At 46.0% G+C, this 19,923-nt stretch overlaps 1 protein-coding gene across 8 annotated transcripts in view; it reads left to right on the top strand.

Annotated features, from left to right (window-relative positions):
* The window catches only part of IRAG1 (inositol 1,4,5-triphosphate receptor associated 1), a 122,414-nt gene that overhangs the window by 60,277 nt on the left and 42,214 nt on the right, over positions 1 to 19,923 (top strand). For 4 of the 8 annotated variants that reach the window (XM_017500278.2, XM_017500281.1, XM_017500280.2 and 1 more), the window contains 8 exons: positions 598 to 701; positions 2,256 to 2,326; positions 3,891 to 4,064; positions 4,723 to 4,800; positions 5,524 to 5,576; positions 5,770 to 5,817; positions 6,949 to 7,566; positions 9,215 to 9,293. In XM_017500278.2, coding sequence (XP_017355767.2) covers positions 598 to 701; positions 2,256 to 2,326; positions 3,891 to 4,064; positions 4,723 to 4,800; positions 5,524 to 5,576; positions 5,770 to 5,817; positions 6,949 to 7,566; positions 9,215 to 9,293 — 1,225 coding nt within the window. Of the gene's footprint in view, positions 1 to 594; positions 702 to 1,523; positions 1,622 to 2,255; positions 2,327 to 3,890; positions 4,065 to 4,722; positions 4,801 to 5,523; positions 5,577 to 5,769; positions 5,818 to 6,948; positions 7,567 to 9,214; positions 9,294 to 19,923 lie in introns of all 8 variants that reach the window. The other 4 variants (XM_017500284.2, XM_037728414.1, XM_037728415.1 and 1 more) reach the window with 3 other exon arrangements.

Genomic DNA, 19,923 nt, shown 5'->3' on the forward strand with positions numbered 1-19,923 from the left:
AAATAAACCAAGTACAGAAAGGCAATATTGCATGATCCCATTTACATGCGGAATCTAAAAAGTTCAAGCTCGCAGAAACAGAGAGTAGAATGGTGGTTGCCAGTGACTGGGGGTGGGGGAAATGGAGAGATGTTGATCAAAGGATTCAACTTACTATTTCCGTTATGAGGTGAGTAAGTTCTGGGGATCTAATGTACAGCATGGTGACTAGAGTCAATAATGTATTGTGTACTTGGAATTTGCTAAGTATTGTCCACCATACAAAAAGGTAACTATGTGAGTTGGTGACTATATTAGTTAGCCTGACAGTGGTAATCATTTCACATCAAAACATCACACTGTATGCCTTGAATATATCACATTGTATCAAAACATTGTATCAAGGTAATGAAAACATCACGTTTTATGCCTTAAATATATATAATTTTTATTTGTCAACTATACCTCAATAGAGCTGGGGAAATAAAAAGTAAGCTGCATTTGTCCCCTTATCAAGATGGCTCTGAGTGGTGTCATGTGAGAATAAATGCTCCGGCTCCAGCCCCTGGAAGCCCCCACCAGCCCAAGCTTAACTGTGCTTCTGTTCTAAACCAGCAGGCTCCTCCTACCGCAGGAATATCTTGCAGTCCACCCCCCACGATTGTCCTGACTGGGGATGCCACTTCACCAGAAGGAGAAACCGACAAAAACCTGGCCAACAGGTACAGGTGCCTGATCCTCGCGTTGTGATGAGCAACATTTCCTAGAACATGAGGATCTGACAGCTATATTTTAAAATAAATCTTTTCTTCTTTCTTATATTGTTTTATTCACGAAACTATAATCAAGCAGTTTTTCAAAATAGGAGCAAGAGCTTGGAATTTTTCCATTACCCTCCTCCTAAAGTAATTTTTCCTTTCCTGGGTGTGGCCCTTTTGGCTCTGGGAGGGCTCCAGCCCATTGGCAGACCCCGCCCCCAGCAGGGCTTGTGGAGGTTAAAATGTTCATGCCCAGGGGCCCCAGAAGGACTTGTCCCCCCACCCCCACCCACCATCATAGAAAGTGCTAGCCTTTAAGAAAAACATAAATCATAGCAGAGGAGTTTCCCATAATAACTGCCCAGCTATTTGCACCCAAACATGAAAGGTGCGAGTATCTGAATGTAGAATCCTGCCCCTGGCCAAAGCGTGTGGAATGTGACCTCTTGGCAGGGACACAGGCTCCCAGGTACAGGAGTGTCTCTGCCTTGGTTTCACACAGCACTGGGCTTGCTGGAATGAGATTGTCTAAGTACAATTTTCAAAAAGTTAAAGGGAGAATTCTCGTATAAATATATACTGAGCATATGTCAAAGATTTACTTACCTCATTAATCAGAGAAGTACCCTGATGACAAAGCCGGTACAAAGGAGGATATAAGACATGGATATACATAAATCATGAGTGGGGAGGAAAGTGCTGGAATAAAACTGCTAAGTTAGATATAAAATAGGTGAATGTTCTACAAGGCAATGAAACCATATTTTTTTCTTTTCTCACAAACAGAAATCATCTGCATCTCTGTTAGACAACAATTTACATTTTATGAGGTTTTTACAAGTTAGATGTTAGCTCAGAGTCTGAGGCCTAATGAGTAGGAAATAGTAAGTCAAAGTCATGTCCTCTCAGGGCCGTGGTTGGAAAACTTTAGCACACATCAGAATCACCTGGAAAGCTGTAAAATCACAGCTGGCTGGGCCCGCCTCCAGAATTTCTGATCTGAGTTGGGGCCTGAGAATTTGCATTTCTAAGACATTCCCAAGTTGACAGTCAGAGAAACCCTTGAGGAGCTTGTAAGATGATGTTCTAGGAAGACCTTGAAAGAATATACAGACATCTGGCTGGGCACAGTGGCTCATGCCTGTAAGTAATCCCAGCACTTTGGGAGGCCGAGGCGGGAGGATCACCTGAGGTCAGGAGTTTGAGACCAGCCTGGCCAACATGGTGAAATCCCATCCCTACTAAAAATACAAAAATTAGCCCGGTGTGCTGGGGCGCATCTGTAGTCCCAAATACTCGGGAGGCTGAGGCAGGAGAATCACTTGATCCCAAGAGGCAGAGGCTACGGTGAGTGGAGATTGTGCCACTGCACTCCAGCCTGGGCAACAGAGTGAAACTCAGTCTCAAAAAAACAAAACAAAGAAAAAAAAGAAAAAAGAAAGAATACACAAGCATCTTTTTGCCTATTTTCAAGTCGTGGATTGATTTTCTGAACAAGATGACTGTTCTGTCTTTCAGAGTTCACAGTCCCCACAAGAGGCTTTCTCACCGACACTTGAAGATTTCCACTGCCTCCCTGACATCTGTGGGTAAGGACCAGGGCACTCTAAGGCACGTTTGAGTAGAAAGACTGAAGTCTGGCAGCGTGGCTGGGCTTGACCCCTTACTCTCTCCTGCTCTTCAAGGTGGTCCCTCCCAATAAGCCCAGCAGGGCGGGGTAGATCAGCCGCTCTGTGTCTGGGTCCAGAAGAAGTATATCTAATTTCAATTTCTTTTGCTCAAAAGACAAGATCAGGGCATGAAGAGGAAGATGCAGAAGTCAAAGAAAGAAAGAACAGCTGAGTGAAGCTCATTTCTGGGGCTTAGGGAGCAGACTTCCAGCCTCTGCTAGCTAGAGAGGCCCTCATCCTGGCTGGAGTGGGTGGCTAAGTGTAAGTCCAGCTGCCCTGGTCATCCGCTCCTTCCCAGATGGTGGCTCATGACTTGCCCTGGGCTGTTGGAACATAGATCTCGTACAGAGTTGGTCCCTGCCTTCAAGCTGCTCATAGACTATGAAGAGACTGAGAAATGAACAGACAATTGGGACATTGTATCATAAGGACTTGCACAGAAGAGCTAGGCCAGCCAAGGCAAGATGAGGACTGAGTCTCTCTGGGGAGGGCAAGTTTTGGGAAGGTATTCCAGAGGAGATGGCATTTGAGTTGTGTCTTAGGGAGCTGGACAGACAGGCGAGGGAGGAAAGGCATTCCAGGGGGAATAGGAAACATGGTGAAGGAGGAGGAACCTCCATAAAGCATATCTGGCAACTGGAACTCTACCATGTGCACCAATTGTGACTTCTTCAAATGTTAGAAACCCAACTCACACTACCAAAGAAAAAAAATTTATGAAGGCCAGGGTTTATAATTTCATGCAGTACTGAATCCAGCAACTCAAAGTGGGTTATTAGCAATTGTCCCATTCCATGGACCTCTATAAACACCTCTGGAGCCTGTTCCTCATCTCCCTTCTTGATCATTAGCTCTTTTTGGGGAAAGTGGGGGTGGACAGAGTCTCACTCTGTTGCCCAGGCTGGAGTGCAGTGGTGCAATCACTGCTCACTGCAACCTCCGCCTCCCAGGTTCAAGTGATTCTCCTGCCTCAGCCTTTCTAGTGCTCATTAGCTCTTACCTGGATAATTACATCTGCCACCTAAGAGGTCCAAGAGTTTTGGAGAAAAACGGGGGTGAACAATATGAGTGGAGGTGGCCACGGGATTGTGGCTGTGGCCGATGATCTTTGGTTTCCCTTAAGCCCACTAGCTTGTGAAAGAAACTGACCAGAAGCAAGAATGTACTGGGGGCGCAGACAGCACCGGAGGTGGGGCTCCTGGGTGGCCTTCCCTTCCTGACAGAGTTTAGGGAAATTCTGGGAACCTGAGATGGCTCCAGGACCATTTGTGACCCAGGACCATAGGCCATAAGCCAGAGGGGCCAGGCCTGCAGAGGAAGCCACTATCTGTCCCCATGTGACCCTCTTGGTGGCACTGGGCTGAGGTTTGGCTGGCTGGGTCAACTGTAGGCAGTGTCCCCGGGATGAGATGTGGTGTGGCAGGGCCTCAGCCTGGGGCCATGGATACGGTGACTCTCATCCCGGGTCACCCTCCTTCTGCAGACCCTGCGGGGCACATTATTGACCTCGTGAATGACCAGCTGCCAGACATCAGCATCTCAGAGGAGGACAAGAAGAAAAACCTGGCTCTGCTGGAAGAAGCCAAGTTGGTGAGTGAGCGATTCCTGACCCGCCGTGGGAGGAAGTCCAGGAGCAGCCCCGGAGACTCCCCATCAGGTAGGGCGGGCCAGGATGTACAGGTGGCTGCCCCGAACCCTTCTAGGATAGGGCCTTTAACTCACCTGCTCTTCTTAGCAGAGGTTGGGATTCCGTCCTGGGCTTCCTTTCCCTGATCTCTAACTGTGGGTACTGGGAAGGATCCTAGGCCCTCTGGGGAAGGGAAGATGATCTTGGGGAATTTCTGGGTTAAAGGAAAGGTTTTCCTGGGCCCAGAAATCCTCCTGCGTCCTCTCTGCTAGAGTCACTTTTCTTCCTGAGCAAAAAGTCAGGCAAGTGTAAGTGTACTTAATAGGACAAGGAGAGCTTTTGAAGTCACGGCCACCCTGGGAAGTCTAGAAGGAACAGCCTTTAGAGCGGTACCTGCCAACCCATGCCAGGGCTCAGTTTCTGGACAGTGCCTTGAGGTCAGGCCGAGTAGGCTGAGGAGTGTGACTCTATCCTTGATCCCCCAAATGGCCTGAGGGCCCCCCTCTCTTGAGCAGCAGCAGGGAGGGGCTGGGCTGTAGTGAGAGCTTCATATGGCAGTCCAACATCAACCCTGAGTCCAGCAAGGCAGACGCAGTTCCCAGGGTTGGGGAAGACCTAGAAGGATGTCTTTGCCAGGCTGAAGTCCTATACTTACACGAGTGCCAGCCAATTTGTGTCGTCTCCACAGCTATTTCCCCGAACCTCAGCCCTAGTGCTTCTCCTACATCCTCCCGGAGCAACTCGCTGACAGTCCCCACCCCGCCAGGTAAGGCGCAGCTGCCCGGGGACTTCCTGCCCTGCCTCTCGCTCTGGGTGGCAGCTCAGCCTGAACTGACCATCATGCCTCCCAGCCTGCAGGCTTCCCCTTCGAGATCCCTGTTTGGCCCCTTCACACCCACAGCAAGACCCCTCTCCAGGGGCATTTTCTGGGCCACCCAGAGGAGGCAGATAGACTTTTTGTTGGTGTCTTGGGCTCTTGCTGGGAGGCAGGTATAGCCCAGGGTCAAGAAGGCTGGATGGAAAAGGGGACTAGGACAGCCTCTCTTGCTCAGGGAGGCTCAGAGAAGTCCTCAAGAGCTTATCCAGAAAGGCCTCTTTGGGGTCTGACTTCTTCCCTTTCATTAGGCTGTGCCCAGATCCACACCCTCTGGCCAAGAAGGGAAGGGGGAGCATGCCAGGAAGCGCAGCCGGCCCTCATCAGGGCTGTGGGGCACGCTCAGGTCGGGGTCAGGCAGCCTGGGCTCAAATCCCAGTGCTGACGTTTCCCAGCCATGAGACTTTGATTTCCCTCTGCCTCAGTTTCCTCCTGTGGTCTCTGTGAACATTCAGTGAGGGCCCATCCGAGAACCTGGCACATGGGAGGTAGTCAGAAAATCTTCCAGGCCTGAGATTGCGAAGGGAGGAGACTCTGGGGAGGAGGATGTGGCTGAGAGCGAGGCTGAGGGTCTGGGCTGCTGGGCCTCACTCACTGGTGTCTGGACCCTTCCAGGTTTGGATGTGTGCAGTGGCCCGCCGTCCCCTCTGCCTGGACCGCCACCACAGGTGACAGGACCCCACCTGCTGTGCTATTTCTGTGCCAATGGGTCTCTCCCCTTATGTCGAACACCAGGAGGCCCTTCGTGACCCACTGGAGATGAGGGTGCTGGGTGGAGGGCATGCACACCACTGCTAGGGGCCTCCTTGGGGGTATTTCAAGAGGAAACATTGCTGACTGACTCATGTTCACCTTCTCCAGCAGAAGGGGGATGAGGCCGACGTCTCTTCACCTCACCCTGGCGAGCCTGTGAGTTTGAGCTTTGCTCCCTTTGGATGATTTGAGTGTGGGGGCAGAGTCTCCAAGAAGCCTAGGCTGGCCCCTGGACAGCCGTCAAGTGTATGTGCATGCACATATATGAGTGGAGGGTCAGGGCTGGGCAAACAGCAGATTCTCCTGCCCGATAATGACTAGAGGCCTCAGGTGGAGGGGTAGGGATACAGGATTCATGGGGTGACCTCCATGGAGGCAGTGCTCACAGAGCTGACCCCTAGTCAGGCTGCTGGTTGGAGACAAGGGGGGAATCTTCAGGCCAGGTAAGACTGTGGCTCCTGTCAGCTACAGTGAAAAGGGCAGCTCCGGCCCCTGCCTGGGATTCTGCCTAGGGAAGCCAGGAAATCCTCATCTTTGTTGATGAGCAACAGAAGTGCCCCAGCCTACTCACAGCGAGGGGCCCACGTGCTCAGTGTTTCAAGGGCAGCAGTAGAATTTAGTCTCACCTGGAGCTGAGTCTGGTCTAGAGTCCTCTGGAAGAGTCTCAGCACACACAAGGCAGCACACAGACCCCCAGACCCAGGTGCTGCTCACAGCCCAGGTGTCCCTTGGGGAATGAACAAAGTAAACTAACACTGCTGAATCTTAGAGCTTCTGAGCAGGAAGACATCCCCTTTGCAAGCATCACCCCAGCCAATGATCCTTAACTTCTTTGGATCATGGAACTCTGAGAAAATGTTGAAAGCTGTAGATACTCTTCCTAGAAAAATACCCCTCCACCCACAGACACACACATATTAGCTTATAATTTCAGAGGGTTCACAAACCTGGGTCCCTAAGAGTTAAGGGCCTTGCTAAGCAGCGCCAAGGCTAGATCTGGGGCAACGGAGTTAAGGCCAAAGCTGCCTTCTATTCAAGCTTCCTCAGCTCCTATCCCTTGGGAAGCTCTTGGCTGGTTTTGAATTGCAGGTCCCATTTTCCTCTCTGTTTTACAAACCTCAGGCAGAAGCCCTCCCCTTCCACATGGTCCACACATACCCCATACACACGTATACAAATGGGCCCCTTGGCAAGGTGTGTGGAGGCAGAGGTTCCACAGCAGAAGGGGCCCCACCTGTTTCCCCTCAACCTGCCCCCAGGGTTCCATCTCTACCTTGTCTTTTTCAGAATGTCCCCAAAGGGCTAGCTGACAGGAAGCAGAATGACCAGAGGAAAGTGTCTCAGGGCAGGCTGGCTCCTCATCCTCCTCCAGTTGAGAAGCCCAAAGAGATTGCAATAGAACAAAAGGAAAACTTTGATCCCCTCCAGTACCCTGAGACCACACCCAAAGGCCTAGCTCCGGTCACTAACAGCTGTGGGAAAATGGCCCTGAATAGCCCTCAGCCTGGCCCCGTGGAGAGCGAGCTGGGGAAGCAGCTCTCGAAGACGGCCTGGGAGGACAGCCCTCTGCCGAGAAGTCCAACCCAGGATGCGGGAGGAGTAGCTCCCCCAGACCCCCAGGGAAGAGGCCCTGCTGGAGAGCTGATGGGGCCCAAGGCTGGCTCCAAAACTGAGCTCCCACCCACTGTGTCCCGGCCCCCCCTGCTGCGAGGGGTCTCCTGGGACAGTGGCCCTGAAGAACCTGGCCCCCGGCTGCAGAAAGTGCTTGCCAAGCTGCCACTGGCAGAGGAAGAAAAGCGTTTTGCAGGCAAAGCCGGCGGCAAGCTGGCCAAGGCCCCTGGACTCAAAGACTTTCAGATACAAGTGCAGCCCGTGAGGATGCAGAAACTGACCAAGCTCCGAGAGGTGGGTTCCTGGGGGCAGCTGGGCAGAGTGTCCACTCCAGGTACCTCTTGGGCTGAAGACCTCTGGGCTGAGTCTGGGCCCCTGGCTAGGCCAGCTCCAGCCTGGACTTGGGCCTTGTGGGGGTGCACATTTTTGCACCAAGAAGTCAGGCCCACTTACGTGGCATCTTTTTCCTAAACACCAGTTTTAGGTGCTTTTTATGCCAGTTACCAGACAGAGTTCAGTCTGGAATCTAGTTGCCACAAAGCCACACCTCAGGGGAAGGCGGATGTGTCCAGGGACATGTGGGCCCCTCAGTCCTGGGCTGTTTTCCTCTGCCACCCGGAGTCAGTGGCTCATAAACAAGAACCCTTGGTGGAGTGCCCAGTCGCGCCTAGGACTAGCTAGCAAGGATGAAATAGTGTTTTCCTTTGTGATGCCCCCAAGCTGTCCTTCCTGACGCCTGATAATAAAGGCTTTAAGTCCATCTGCAAGTGTGACGGCTGCTCCTGCCATGGTTTCTTCCAGTGTCCATGGTGTCCCCCCAGCTGCTGTTGGCCATCAAACCAGACATGGTGGTCACTCATGGGGCTGCCACCCTATGCGGGATGTGACCAGGGGCATCCCTACACTCCCACAGGTTTTGCTCACCCAGAGAAGTTACAGGGAACCTGGAGGCCCCATGTCACTGCTAGTACCCTGGCAGCTGAGCGCCCAGCCCCTACCCAACTCTAGTATGCTGATGCTGATGGGCTGTGGGCCTCTGGCTTGCTAAGCAAATGGGTAAAAGGCCCTTGACCATGACTTCCACTTGGATCATGAGCACCCTCTGCTGGCCCCTTCCTTTTACCCTGTCTCAGGGAGGGGGTGGTGTGGGGTACAAACCACTCAAGTGCCCTCTACTACACAGGAGACTGGAGATCTGTAAGTCACAAGGGCTAAGAGCTCTGCCAGGTGCTTCCACTCAGGGCCTTGTTCTGGTGCGAATTGGCTAAGAGCAGGTGTGAGCCCACTTGGGCCACATACCTGTGGTGAGCATCTCATCTTTCCCCGGGCTCTGCCAGCCGAGGCCCCAAAGCAGCAATTCTCAGGCTTCACTTTTCTGGAGAGTTAAAAAACTCAAGAGGTGCCATAAAAGGCCATTGAGGACCTGAGTGTGCAGAGAAATCGCAGCTCCTGGAAGTGAGCACTCACTGCCCAGAATGACAGGGCAGGAAGGTCCAGCCAGCTATGAGATCACCAGAGCTGTTTCCAGGAGCAGCACCATACACACCCAGGGACCCTCCTGTCCCAGAGCCCTCGGTTCTGCTCCTGTGTGTCCTCTACAAACCTCAGCCACAGTGAGGCCAAGCTGTTCATTTACCCTGAAGCCCACAAACTTGTTTGCAAAGGAGACCATGCCAAGGGTAATTCCTGACCCATGGAATGTGGTTCTGACAGTGGAGTTTCGGGCACCTTCACAGACTGGAAGAGGAACTGTTTCCTGGTGCTCTCAGCCCTCACCATGCCATGCCTGCCCACCCACCTGCCAGGCTGCCCCTGCTTTCCGACCTAAGACAGAACCATAGACAGAACTCTGTCTATGGTCACAGAACCATAGACAGAGTCCAGAGAACAGCCCAGCCCAGTGCCATCATCTGAAATGTTGTCTCTCTCTTTTACCACTAAGGAGCACATCCTGATGAGAAATCAGAACTTAGTGGGCCTCAAGCTTCCAGACCTTAGTGAAGCAGCCGAGCAGGAAAAAGGTAAGTGGGGTCGGGGCAGATGCTCCCTCAGCCAGGGCTGGATTTGCGTCTGCCAGATCAGGAAGGTAAATGTGTGAACACAAGACTTCCTGTGTCTTCCTCGGGAAACATTTGCAGGTGAATGAATGAATCCGATTGTGTCTCCTGCCCCCTCAGCACCTCCAAACCTGCCTCCTTCCAACCACCCCCCAGGCCTCACTGGACACTACCAGCCCTCCCTAAGCCTTGCTGGCATCTATCTAGTGGGCCTGAGAGGGTGCCCCAGGACTGAACTTTTGGCACTTCCTTTTCCTTGTACACCCAGGAAGCTGCCCAAATCGAGAAATTCCTCTTCTCGAGGCATCACGGCCATCTCTTGCTTCTAATCTGGTGTCACCACAAAGTCCATACCCCAGCCCTGCCTGCCAGTAGGCTGCAGGCCCCTTCTTCCGAGCCTCCGGTTCCCCACCCACCTCCTGCCAGAACCATCTTCTGAAAATGAGGCTTCAGCCCCCGCCCTGCCTCCCTCTCTGCACTCACCTCTGCTGATGTTCTCAGTAGGGTTCTGAGCCCCCTAGATCTGGCTGGCAGATCCAGCCCTGCTCCCAGTGCCCCCAGCACCCTTCCTCGGCCCCATTCTCCAGCATGTGTGTGTCCCACAGCCAGTTGGAACTGTAAGCCCTGCCACCGCTCAGCCACGTGACCTGGGCAAGCTACTCAACCTCCTTGGGCTTGATCCCTGCTGCATGTAAAACTGGACTAAGAACAGTTCTTGCCTTCTTAGGTGCTTATGAAGATTAAAGCAGCTGATATTTGTAAAGTACCTAAAACAGTATCTGGTACATGACAGGTGTTATCTAGGTGTCAGCCATTATCTTCCTAGAGGAGAAGCCCCCAAGGGCAAGAGCAAGTGTGTGTGTGTCTGCTGCTTACAATGATGCCTGGCACTGCTAGGGCCTGCATAGGTATTTACTGAATGAATGAATGAAATTGTATGACATGTGGCAGGGGGCTAGGCGAGCCTGTAATCACAGAATTTTGGGAGGCAGTTGGCTTGCTTGAGCTGAGGACTTCAAGACCAGCCTGGGCAGCTTGGTAAAGCCCCGACTCTACAAAGAAAATACAAAAATTAGCCTGGCATGGCAACACACACCTGTAGTCCCAGCTACTCAGGAGGCTGCGGTGGGAGGATCACTTGAGCCTGAGAAGTAAAGGCTGCAGTGAACTGTGATCATGACACTGTACCCCAGGGTCTCACTCTGGAGTACAGAGTCCCTGTACTCCAGTGCCATCATCTGAAATGTTGGCATTTTTTTTAACTGTTTCAAAGGAAACATTTAAAAAAATATGTGGCAGGACTGTTGAGATAGGTACATGAAAATAATCCATAACTGTAACCATAGTGCCATGAGGTGGGCAAAGAGGCATGGGCGAGTGGAGAGGAATGTGTTTCCAACAGGCCAGGCTCCCGGCTCTTCCGTCTTCCCGGAGCCTCTTCCCTGTGGCCGCTCACCCTCGCCTCTCTGCCTCTGCCCCTGCGGCATCTCCCTCCTGCTGGGCTGTGGCCCTCCTCTCTGAATCATGTGGTACCTGTTCCTTAAAGCAGTGGGTTAGTTCCACCAGCCCTGCGGTCTTTCTCCTTTCTTGACTTTTTTTGTATTTTATTCTATGTACTACTCACTTTTTTAAAGGGCGTGGGGGACTATTTTTTATTGCAGTAAATATATATAACATTCACCTTGCCATTTTCACCATTTTTAAATGTACACTTCGGTGGCAGTAAGTATATTTATATTGTGTAACCATCACCACTATCCATTTCTAGAACTTTTTCGTCATCCCAAACTGCAACACCATACTTATTAAAACAATAACTAACTCCTTATTCCCTCCCTCCCAGCCCCTGGGGTCACCTTCTACTTTTTGTCTCTATGTATTTGACTCTTCTAGATCTCTCTAGAAATGAAACCATACAGTATCCATCCTTTTGTGTCGAGCTCATTTCACTTAGCAAAACATCTTCAAGGCTCTTCCATGTCACATACTCCTTTTAATCCAATCTCAATAAATAAATAAATTGCCCATAGCATTTTCCACAGCATAAACTATTTTGCACCTCTGATTTTGTGTAATCTTCACAGTCAGTTACGAGGCAGGGATTCTGGCTCTTGCAGTTGAGGAAACTGAGGCCCAAGGATCTCCTGACTCCAAATCTCATGGTTTGGCCATCCCACGGATAGTTTTAAAACTTTTTTTTAGCTGCACAACATTTCAGACAAGCTAATCAGTAGGAGGCCAGCTGGAGGGGAGACAGAAGCGGGGCTGCTCTGGTGGAAGGGGATAGGCACGCTTAGATCCTGTATCTTCTGTGACTGTGGCCCCAGCGTACCTCCAGGGACCCAGGCCTCACAGCACCATTTGAAAATCCTTGCCCCGCTTCAAGTTGCTGGTGGCCAGTCTGAGAATAAGAGCCCTCCCTCTGTTTATGGATTCTTGTGTAAATGTGTCCAGGATGCCACTAACAATGGTGGAAGCCCCTGGTCTGAGCTACAGTAACTTAAACCTACTATTTATTCAGCATTAACAAGAAGGTTCCCAGAAGTAAAATTTTTAACAGTATTTTTTCCCAAGGGTTAAATGTTTTAAATAAATTAACTACCTTTAGAGGAATCTTTTGAAAATGCAGTGTATACTTCTCTACTTATAATTTTAAATTTACTAAAGCACTAGAAAAAAATTGTTTAAAACACTGGAAAAAATTTACTTTAAAATTTCACGCACAACCTCATACATTCTGAAAAACTAACAATTTTTCTTCTTTGTAATATTTGCCCATATTTATAATGTTTTCAGTTGATTTGATGAATAGATATGGCTTCTTTTTTCTTATTTTATACTCAGTAACTTCTCAGTTATTTAATGGGTACATAATTCCTTTTGTATTGACATATCTATTGTTCTTTGAACTATGATTAACAATACTAGGATAATCAATTATAGACTGTTTTTTTACTTTCTTCCTTTAAATTATTCCCTTGAGATAAATGTTCAGACTTGAGAGTCACAAGATTCACAAGATTAGAGAGTAGATACATTTGCATTTCCCACTTACAATGACTAATGCTACTGACAGAGACTGAATGGACATCTTTCTCTTAGGCATTACCAGCACTGGTGTTTGCATTTGCTCCTTATTATTCAGAATATAGTAAGAATAAGCAATAATTATTGTTATAACTTTATTATTATTAGTGTGAAATTTCATTATTTCAATTAATTTGCTAGGAAGCTCAAACTTAAAATGTTAAAATATTCACTTTATTTCTTATTGGATGAGTTAACTTCTCACTTCTTTGCCTGTGTATCCGTTTGGGTCTGGGGTTTTTCATTGATTTGTTTTTTTGTTGGTAATGTATATAAACTTGATATATTATAGATATTAGCCCTTAATTGGCTTTATTTCTTTTGCGAGGCTGTATTTTAATATATTTTTTTTTTGCTTTTTAATAAGTTTTGTGTTGTTTTAGAGGAATTGTAAAGATTTTATATAATCATGTTTGCCTGTGTTTTCCTTTGAGAAGTTTTCTATTATTTCAGTCATTACACAAATACTACTTCTCCCCAGTTGTAGTAACAGGTCTATTTTTTACTAGTTTATAGTTTATTTATATTTATTTTGCTAATAACTCTGAAATTTATTTTAATATATATGTATTTTAAGATTTAAGATCCTGTTACCTCAATAATATTTTAATAGTGTTTATATTTCTCTTGTGGCTTAGTCATACGTTACATTCTTTTTTATGTATATACTAAAAACTAGTTCTGGGCTCCTGATTTTGTTTTATTTGGAACAATACCACACCATTTTAATTACTGCTGCCTTATAATATGTTTTAGTGTGCAATGGGGTTAGTTCTTCCTCATTACTCTTCTTTTTCAGGCTATTCATTGATATTCTAGATAAAGAGATTCAGTGCAAAATAGCAGAGCAAATGGACAACAAGTCAGGAGATTTGCGCTCATGTCCTAGTCCAGACACCAATTAACAGATTCCTTAAACGTGTTCCTCAGCCTCTGTGGGCCTCCATTCCCATTTGAAATTTATACCATTTTATATAACATTGTGATTGCTGTAAGCCTACACATTGAATTTGGAAGAACTGTCCAAGTTTTGTTTGCTTTGCAGTTTATAGACCTTGAAAGTACTTACTTTGCAAACATTTAGTTCTCGTTCAGGCACACAGTTTGTCTCTCTGTTAATTTACATATTTCCTTCTTTCTCCTCTAAAAGACTTAAGATTCTTTGTATACATCTTCCATATCTCTTACTGGGGCACATTCTTTGTAGCTTATATTTTTGTTTAAGACTCTTTTTGTATTAGATTTTCTAGCTGATAATTTGTGGAATAAGTGAATGCTGCTTGGTGTCATACATGTTTCTTGCATAATAAATTTGTTAACAAATGTTAGAGTGATTACTGCAGTGATTTATCAGTGTGATTATTATTACTAGAGTGATTACTACATGCCAGATATTGTGTTGAGAACTTGATGATACTTCTCTTAATGCTCACAACAATCTTGGGAGGTGGCTTGACTATACTCATTTTACAAATAAGGAAATTGAGGCTTGAGGAAGTTAAAGACACATGGTTATTAATTGCTGAAGCCAGAACTGGAACCCGGATATGTCTAACTTAAAAGGTTCTTGACCATTTTGCAGAACACCTTTCTTTTTCAAACTCGCAATCAAACCTGTTATTTTTATTTTATTCAATTTGCCATTTGTCTTAGTTGTATGCTTGTGTGTAAGTGTATTTCTCAGTGTGTATCTGTATATATTTTATTACTTTGGCAACATTCCCTAATAATGGTGATAAGGAGAGCATTTGCCTTGTTTCTCTTTTAAACTGAGTTGTTTTTTATATTTTTTTCCTCAAGCATCATGTTGTATCTTGTTACTAGAGGTACAATTTCAATTTTTATTTTATATTATAAACTAAAATATATAATAGGTAATTTAAAATATTAAATACAGAATTATTTTTACTTTTTATTTAAGGAAATATTTTTCAGGTTTCAAGATATATGTTGAATTTTATTAAATGTGCTATGGCTATCTCCTGAAAAAATCATGTATTATATTTAATGTACTAAATATTTTCCATATATAAAAATAATTTTCCATAGAAGTAAACCCTTGTGGTGCTATAATGAAACTCATTTCATCATAGCATATTTCTCTTCTATGTACTACCAAATTCTCTATATCAGTATCTCTTTTACTCTGCAACTTTCCTGCATTAATTGAGATAACATCTAAGTTGCTGTGACATAGAGGCCCCAAATACAATAACGTATAGGAAAGAGAAGATTGTTTCACTCTCAGGTAACAACTCCAAGGTGAGCTGATCAGGTTAGCATCAGGCCATGCTCCATATGATCATTTGGGGACCCTCACTCCTTCCCTGTTGTCATTTTGCCATGCCCTGAGATGTTAGACTTGATACAAAGGCAAATCTGGGTTCCCATGTCGGGGAGGGAGAGAGAATGGAAGTCCAGGCTTCTTTTCTTAGCATGGGAGTTGCACATACCCCTTCAGCTCCCACTGCAAGGGTGATAAGACAGTCACGTGTTCATACCTAGCAGCAAGGGAAGCTGGGAAATGTGGTTGCTGGCAGAACAGCTGGCTGTATGCTCAAATTAAACTCCATTTATGTGAAAGGTGGAGAAGACATGTTGGGGGATGATGAGGTGCCTCTGTCACATTGTCTTTTCTACTAAACAACATACTTTAGACAGTTTCTCATTTAAAGCATATGGAACTTTAAACATTTTTAACTATTTTATAGTATTAGGTAAGAAACCCTATATTGTTTGACCTATCATTAGTATTTGTTATTTCCACTTTTTTTCCCTAGAAACAATGTTATAATGAATACTCTCTCACATATATCTTTATAGAAATCTGTTTTTTCTATGGGCTGTTATTCTAGAAGAGCAATTGATTGGTCAAAAGTATTTACATTTAAGTGTATATGTGCATACTGCCAGATTAGCTTTCAAAAATTATACCAATTTTGACATCTACCTACAGCAAAACTTTGTTGTTCAACATTAATAGGGCATAAGATGGATCTTAGAAGTAAAATTATCAGGTAAATGAATTTGACTCCTATAAGCATGAAACTTTAAAAATAAAATTAACCATGGTCAGTGTCCAATAATATACACTCCATCTCATTTTCTCTCAGTTTCAGGGTCTGGATGGTTAAGAGCTCAAACTTCATCACTCACCAGCTGCATCGCCTTGGTCAAGGTTCTAATTCTCTCCATGCTTCAGTTTGTTCATCTTTAAAAGGAGGTTAATAATAGTACCTACTTCACTAAGCTGCTGCAATGTTTGCATGTGATACTGGTCTTTATCCCAGCAGGAACCTGGCATACATTTTCATTTGTCATTTGGGTCATAGAACTCTATCTTGTCAGGCAAATGGAATATGCTTATACACTGTGCTCCACAGTGCTAGAGATGTGGTGGGCAACCATCCGTGTTTAATGAATACTTGCAGACTTGTGACTTTCTTTACTTACATTCTGAAAATCCCATCAAAGAGCCCCATCCCCTCCCATCCATACCCAGGATAAAAGGCTTTGGGAGCATTTTATGAGAGCTGGCTCAGATTGTGTTTATAGGCTCTAAATTCAACTCTGCGTATGAGCTCATGGGGAAAACTCCAGTCTCTTATGAAGCTTATTGGCCGTTCCTTTGAGAAATGGGAAAAGATACTTATCAGAACATTCTGGAGTCTGAAGAATTTTGGCTGTCCTTCAGTTTGTGAGGACTGGGAGGCTCATTTCTGTGCTGCGTCTGGTCTTTCCAACAACCCAGTCAATTCCCTTCTCAGGAATTATGTCGTATGCTGCTTTGGTCTTTGATCATTTGCAGGTTATTTCAAGCCAAAGATGTGAGGCTGGCTGTGGGCCAGTTCTTAGGCTGTGTGTTGGGGATGCATTAAGTGAAAAGGGCTCAGATCCCACTATCAGGGAGAGGGTCTTGTCCCAGCTACTATTATCAGTCCCCCTGGGTATCTCAACAGCCTCCAACCTGGTCCCTCTCCCTGCACTCCCAACCCCCAACCCCCAACCCCCAACCCAGCTCACACCATGGCCAACACAGCAGCCGCAGGGATCTCTAAAAGGCAAATCTGTTTCAGCATCTTCAGAGGCTTCGTTCTGCTCTTAGGAAGAGCACTTGAATCCTCAGCAGAAGCTGCAAGGCCCTGGGTGGTTAACCCCACCCACTTCCCCAGCATATTCTAGGGCCACACTCTCTCACACACAATATCTTGGCCTTCCTTCAGCAGCTCATTCTTTCCTCTTCTTGGGCATGGCACATGCTGTCTTCTGCATGGAATGCTCTTCCTCTCTCCTTCTTTGCCCAGTGAACTCCCACTCAATCTTTAGATATCTGCTCATGTCACTTTTTGGGGGAAGGCTTTTCTGGTACCTTCAGATTCTTTCTCCTTTCTAAAATCTCTCAGTGTGAAATTGTTTGGATGTTTCTCTGATCAATTCTCTGTCCCCCTGAATAATGAGCTCCAGAGGATGTGGCGTGTCCATTTTGCTTAGCATTGTATCCCTAGCTCCCAGCTCATTGCCAGGGACATAGTAAGCACTCAATAAATGTTAAATACATGCATGAAGGAATGAGCTCGCCTTCACTGTTTAGGAGAGGAAACATAAGGACAGACAAAGTTACTACGATAAATTGTGATAAAATTTAACAGGCCATAAAGTACCTAGGAACAAAGAGAAAGAAGCAGCTACCTTAGTGGGACTGAGTCAGGGAAGGTTTTCAGGAGGAGCCACCTTGAGCTGGGGAAGAGAAAGTCATTCCAGGCAAGGGACAGCAGAAGCAAAGGCATGTAGGCATCTTCTAGTGCTTGGCATATTTCAGGAACAGAAGGAATGTCATGTGAACCAAGTGTGAGCTACGTGTCCCAAAGAGATGGGCAGCAAGGTGGGTACAGTGGGCTGGGACCAGGGAAAGTGAAGGCTCTGAGGGCCAATTAGTGAGTTTGAATTTCATTTAGTACACTTTAGAAGTTAGAGAAGGCTACAGGTAAGGAAGCCTCAGGATCAAATCCATATTTTAGAATAATTCTTCTGGACAGGTTGTCAGAGCTGTCCTGAAACACAAGACAGGGAGACACCAGGTAAAAGGACAGGGAAATAGCCTGATGAGAGGTGATGAGGTGGTGGTGAATGTGGACAGTACAGTTTGATGGCTATTGGAAATCAGCTTGTCAGGACTTGATGAGGAGATGGAGTTGAGAGGCAGACCAGGAATACCACCAGGTATCTGTCTGCATGGCTATGAGGGTGATGAGTTGTGAGGCAGGAGGAGGAATTTGCTTGAGAAGGAAGACAGTGAATTTGAGTTTGGACATGTCAAATGCCCATGGAAAGCAGCTCGAATGCAACAGACAAACCTGGTTTTGCATTCTGGCTCTACTGCTGATGAGCTGGAACCTATAAAATCATTTTAACTTAGCTGAGCTTCAGTTTCTCCAGAAGATGAGCTCAGCAATATTTACTTTACAGGGATATTGTAAGAAATAACAAAGTGTATCTACTGCATAGTTCAATAAATGGTAGCTCTTGAAATGATTTTTATTCTCCTTATCCAGGTGGCGATGCCTAGGAAGTAGTTGGCTTTCTGAACTTGGATTTTGAGGGACGTGCAGGCTGAGTCAGAGAAGTACATCGAATAGACAGTCCTTAGAAAATCCCCAGTCAAGGACAGGGAAAATGTGGTACATATACACCATGGAATATTATGCGGCCATCAAAAATGATGAGTTCGTGTCCTTTGTAGGGACATGGATGAACCTGGAAACCATCATTCTCAGCAAACTGACACAAGAGCAGAAAATCAAACACTGCATGTTCTCACTCATAGGTGGGTGTTGAACAATGAGAACACATGGACACAGGGAGGGGAGCACTACACACTGGGGTCTGTTGGGGGGTAATGGGGGAGGGACAGGGGGGTGCGGAGGTGGGGAGAGATAGCATGGGGAGAAATGCCAGATATAGGTGAAGGGGAGGAAGGTAGCAAATCACACTGCCATGTGTGTACCTATGCAACAATCTTGCATGTTCTTCACAGGTACCCCAAAACCTAAAATGCAGTTAAAAAAAAAAAAGAAAATCCCCAGTCAAGGCTCAGGGCCTCAGGTCTCAGGCAGGAAAGAAGCTTCCCTGAGAAGAAAGAGGTAAAGAAAGTTTACCCCTCAGTGGCAGCGTTGACTTTTGGGAGCCATCCTGGGACTCAGAGAATCTTTAACCAGAGCCCCAAAAGCTATTTTTCTAAGTTCCTGACATGGCCAGAAACAAATATTTTCACTGGAATGAGCTATACAGGGAGATATATTTGAAAATAATGTTGTTACTTTTGTTGAAAGTGGCTTATGTTCATTATCTAAAAATTCAAACAATAGTGAAAAATACAGGGAAGAAAGTAAAAATAGCTTACACTAAACATCTCCTTCCCGGCAAATGCAGAAGGAGGAAAGGAAAAAGAAGGAGATTATACTAGATATACTTTTTGAAATTGAAAGTATTAAAATTTAATTGAACTTGAAGTGAAGTGAAACTGTAGGACTTGCTGAATTTTGGTCATTGCTTCCTCCAAAGAAGAGAAATTGGTTTCTAAAAGTGCCAAAATGTATTATGAAATGCATAAAGGGTTTGAAGTTACTGAGGTAGTTCTTTTTGCATTATAGGTTTTAAATTTGATCTAAACTTTGGACCTGGCATTTGTTTTAATCAGGTATGGTATGACACAGAGACCTGGAGATGATTCTCATGAAGGAATAGGTTTATACTCACAGATCCCTAATAGCAGGATGCATGGCACATCATACAGGGCCCCTTGGGGAAGGACCAGGGTGGGTCAGAAGGCAGAAGTGGTGAGGGGAGAAATGGCTCCAAGCCTTTACTGGGGTTTTCTTGGAGAAGAAAGGTAGAAGCAGGGTAGGTACCCTGAATATGTTTAGGGTTGGGTAGTTTGAATAATTTTGGTAGGCTCTAGGCTATAGGGGTGGCCCCTAGTTGTCAGGTACCTGGCCCTGGGCAGATTTAGGGCAGAGGGAGTATTGGCTTGGTGTGAGAATTTGATAAAGGAGATGTTTGCAGGTGTGTGTTCTGGATTGGTTGGTTTGTATTTCAAAGACACACTTGAAGGAGAGTTGCTTCCTAACTCTAGGAATTAGCTAGCCTTGAGAGGGGCTGTCTATGCAGCATTGAGGCACCAGGTGCCAGAACATCAAGAACACAGAAGATAAGAACTTGTAGTCCCTACAGTAGTGCCCACTGGCTTCCTATAGGAAAAGATGAGAATGGCTGAGTATCTTCCCACCTTCACATTTCTTTCTACCTTTCCATTTCTAACTCTATGTTAGAAATGTATGTAACATTTCTATGTATATAGAATTCTATATATAGAATGTATGTAACATTTCTATATATATAACCTATGTTATAACATTTACATTCAAGGTTATAACATTTACATCAAGGTTATAACATTTACATTCCATATTCTGTAACCATAGTTTCCACAGTTATTTAGCCTTAGACT

This window comes from Cebus imitator, unplaced genomic scaffold (assembly GCF_001604975.1).
Source record: "Cebus imitator isolate Cc_AM_T3 unplaced genomic scaffold, Cebus_imitator-1.0 Scaffold265, whole genome shotgun sequence".
In the NCBI taxonomy this organism is placed as follows: domain Eukaryota; kingdom Metazoa; phylum Chordata; class Mammalia; order Primates; family Cebidae; genus Cebus; species Cebus imitator.